This window comes from Emydura macquarii, unplaced genomic scaffold (genome assembly GCF_026122565.2).
Source record: "Emydura macquarii macquarii isolate MOO-44397 ecotype Brisbane River unplaced genomic scaffold, CSIRO-AGI_Emac_v2 contig_1551, whole genome shotgun sequence".
Taxonomy (NCBI): Eukaryota; Metazoa; Chordata; order Testudines; family Chelidae; genus Emydura; species Emydura macquarii.
In genome coordinates, this window is record NW_027131688.1 from 27,241,546 (window position 1) to 27,245,361 (window position 3,816).

Genomic DNA, 3,816 nt, shown 5'->3' on the forward strand with positions numbered 1-3,816 from the left:
ATACCCAGTTTGAAATTGTTGAATACCGAAAGGTAGGGATACAAGTAAGCTTCACCCAACGTTAATGAGTACACTCTTTGTTGAGTAAAAATCATTTGTTCCTCGTAAACAGATCCTAATGACTTGTTTCCATTTCATGCGTACAATCTCCTACCTTCTTTGATAGAGGGTTGATGGGCCAAATAGTCTAATCTTATTCAGTTCACCTCCTGTGGATTCCCAGTGACAGTCGTGACAGACCACGTATTCCGCAAATCACAGGAGCCAGCTACCAAGAGAGACAAACGTCTTAATAAACAGTGTAAGGGGATTAAACGGCGCCCTTTGCATGTAATGGGCATGCAGAATTAAGTACTGTACGATCGCTGCTACATAGACTTTGGTTTCTAGGGGAGGAAAGAAATGATTCTTTCTTGAAAAGGAAAAACGCATCGAAATGAATCAAAAGCAAATCTGAACCCCAGCACACAATATGTGTTTAGGACAGATTATTATTACTAAAAAGCTCAGTTCCTGCAGTGTTAAAGCCATTAATCGCTGTCTTGGTTGGCTTTCAAACAAATGTTTAAAACAATTGACCAATACTAACCGTAGTATTTTTTCTACAAATTAATTTATTCCGTATACGGCGTTGTCTCTTTCCTAAAAAAAACTTAATCAGAACAAGCACAGGACACGTCCCTGTTACTCTCTGAGCTCAAGGATCCAAGACCCAAATCCTACCCCAGAAACACCCATGCACAAAATAAGGCGTCATTGTGTTGCAGTTTAATTATTTTTTTAATGTAAAGCGTTTCCTAACCAATTCCAAGCATAAATAACGAATCTAAGCCGCAGACAGAGGAAATCACACCTACTAATGTGAACTAACACGAGGAGAGGAGGTGCATAATAGACAGGGCTAGGAGCTGCTAATCACTTCTCCACAATGGCATTAATCAGATTAACCTGGGCAATTAGCCGGTGCAGCGGAGAGATCAAGCCTAAATCTGGGGCCTTTTCTCACACACACACACACACACAAAGTCCCGCTAATGGAAAGGATTACGTTAATTTCATTAATTCTCAATACACAGATCAGGCTCCTTTCACTCCTTTGTGTACCCCTCTCCCAGCTCCACCTCTGCTGCTCCGTCCCCCCGTCCCCCCCCCCATCGGCCCCCCAGCCCCAAAATAAAGGCAAATCTGGTTTTGTTTGTCATCTGCCTGTTACCAGGAACTAAAGCAGGATGACGTCGCATGGGTATAAAAAAGGGAAGAGGTTCAGATGGATTATACTCCATGCAGCCCTCTGGGTTGAGATCAGTAAACAGGCGAGAGTTGAGGGGGAAAGTTACAGGGGCTGTCTCCTGCGGGCGGACGCGCGCACACTCACACACACACACACACACACACTCTCTCTCTCTCTCTCTGTCTCACACACACAGGCGCTCCCTCGCTCGCTGCCTGCGGGAGAAAAGATCAATTTCTTTCGCTCTGATCCCCCTTGAAAGTCTCCAAGTTTCGATTTCGTCCCCCACGCCCGGCCGGCCGCCTCAGCAGAGTTCGGGTAATGCCTGCTGGTATGTTCAGCATCGACAACATCCTGGCCGCCAGACCCCGCTGCAAGGAGTCGGTCCTGGTGCACCAGAGCGCCGCGCCGCTGGTGTTCCCCAACCTGCACGGGGACTCCATCTACGGCACCGGCCCCGATTACAGCGGATTTTACTCCCGGGCGGTGGCCCCCGCCTCCAATCTGCCCGCGGTCAGTGGATCTAGGATTGCCTACAACAACTACTACTACGGGCAGCTGCATGTGCAGGCGTCCCCGGTTGGTCCTTCTTGCTGCGGGGCCATGCAGCCTCTGGGCACGCAGCAGTGCTCCTGCGTCCCTGCCACAGGTAAGCGAGCCCAGGTGCCCCCTGCGTTCTCACCCCGCGGAGACAGGCCGGGGCGCTGTACAAAGGGGGGGCGGGGAGGGTTGAGATGGATCGTTTGCTAGGAGGGTGCCTGGCTCTGTGTGTGCTTGACTAGCCGGCTGTAACCAGCGTTTGGGTCTCTGCCTCTCCGAAATGACTAGGAATCCCAGAGGACCCCCACCCCGTCATTGTCACCCTGCCACCATGCCAGTGCCTTGCCCTGCGTCATGTCCACAGGACGCGTCTCAGTCTCTCCCCCGTTCTCATTTCGGATTATTTGGCACGGGCGTCCTTTGTTTCGGGTCCACAGGGGGATCTCGGGTTGTGCTGGTGGTTTGGTGTGCAGCTCCAAGTGGGAGGGGGGCTGCCAGGCGTCTTTAACCGAGTGATCGGCGCTTGATCTCTCAGTCCAGTGCACATGGTGTGGTCGTCTTCCCTCTAGGCTACGAGGGTACTGGGTCAGTCCTGATGTCGCCTGTGCCTCACCAGATGTTGCCGTATATGAACGTGGGCACCTTGTCCCGGACCGAGCTGCAGTTACTGAACCAGCTGCACTGCAGGAGGAAAAGACGACACCGAACGATCTTCACTGACGAGCAGCTGGAAGCGCTGGAAAACCTCTTCCAGGAAACGAAATACCCAGATGTGGGCACCAGGGAACAGCTGGCCAGGCGGGTGCATTTAAGAGAGGAGAAAGTGGAGGTATTGTCCCCTTTATGTTTAAAAGTGAACTGAGTCTCCATTCCTAGTCTAGCTGCAGCCATCCCCGCTCACCCTGGCCACGGCAAGCTGATGGGGGGAGCACGCAACGGGTTTACAAGAGGGGTCAAACTAGCGCGTAAACGTGCCCGTCTGCAACGGGATAAACAAGTCGATCACTCAGCTAATTAGCAAATCTCGGTAAGCGATCACCCCTTTTTACTCGAGGTAAACCTCAGACTTGAGATAGACGTAACCGATTGTTGTTGCGCTGCTTTTCCATTTGAACCGAACCAAAGCAAACCGAGTCAAAGGTGTGCATGCCCTACCGAACTGGTGTGGCGCGGACGGTCTGAAAATGGGGTCTGTCTGAACGAAATAGTATGTACTGTAACGATTTGATTTATTGCACGACAGGTTTGGTTCAAGAACCGCCGGGCAAAATGGAGAAGGCAAAAGAGATCCTCTTCGGAGGAGTCAGAAAACGCACAGAAATGGAATAAAGCTTCCAAAACGTCCCCAGAAAAGAGGCAAGAGGAAGGGAAAAGTGACGTGGACTCCGATAGTTGATACCTTGCAACGGGACACTTGTCGAGGACTGTACTTGCACAAAAGGATGCTCCTATCTTGCACACGCTCTGCCTTGTTGGAGGAAAAAGAGATCTGTATATAGTGTACATTACCCCCAGGTGATTTCTTGTAAATAAAATACGTTGCGGAGGTGTTGCACAGGTCTATGCCGCGCCTTGATTTATTTTATTTTATTTTTGCTATTTATAGTTACTTTACATCCGCTGGTGGCAAAATATTTTCCCTTAGTCTAGAAAAAAGGGGCGTATGCAGTTATTTATTTAACAGGCTTTGCATAGTTTGGAAAGAGTGGAAGATAATGGTGTTGTAAAGGGTGCCAATTTGTAACTGATTAATCTCTAACTTCAGCGTGTGAAGTGATTGTGAGTTTTATCACCAGGCGACAGACACGATGAAAAGAGAAAGCAGAACTTAAAAAAAAAAGTACGGACAATGGAAGAATCCAGCTGTGAACAACTGCACATTTCTAAATCGACGGTCCCTGCCAATCCGCTGTGGCGGTGACCAGCAGACCCTGGCAGTACCATTAATTGCCGAAGGAGCGTCCAGCAATCGGGTTTTAACTAAGATAATTGTCTGCAAAGATTCCCAACGCCCTCATCTTGCAACGAGGGTGATAAGTGCCTAA

The 3,816-nt window shown here is 49.6% G+C and overlaps 1 protein-coding gene across 1 annotated transcript; it reads left to right on the forward strand.

The window, feature by feature from the left end:
* The first annotated feature begins 1,329 nt into the window (after nt 1-1,329).
* On the forward strand, nt 1,330-3,326 carry GSC (goosecoid homeobox). The gene is made up of 3 exons (XM_067555177.1): nt 1,330-1,880; nt 2,341-2,600; nt 3,015-3,326. The coding sequence occupies exons 1-3, from the start codon at nt 1,553-1,555 to the stop codon at nt 3,165-3,167; spliced, it is 741 nt and encodes a 246-aa protein (XP_067411278.1). The 5' UTR covers nt 1,330-1,552; the 3' UTR covers nt 3,168-3,326.
* Nucleotides 3,327-3,816: the final 490 nt, after the last annotated feature.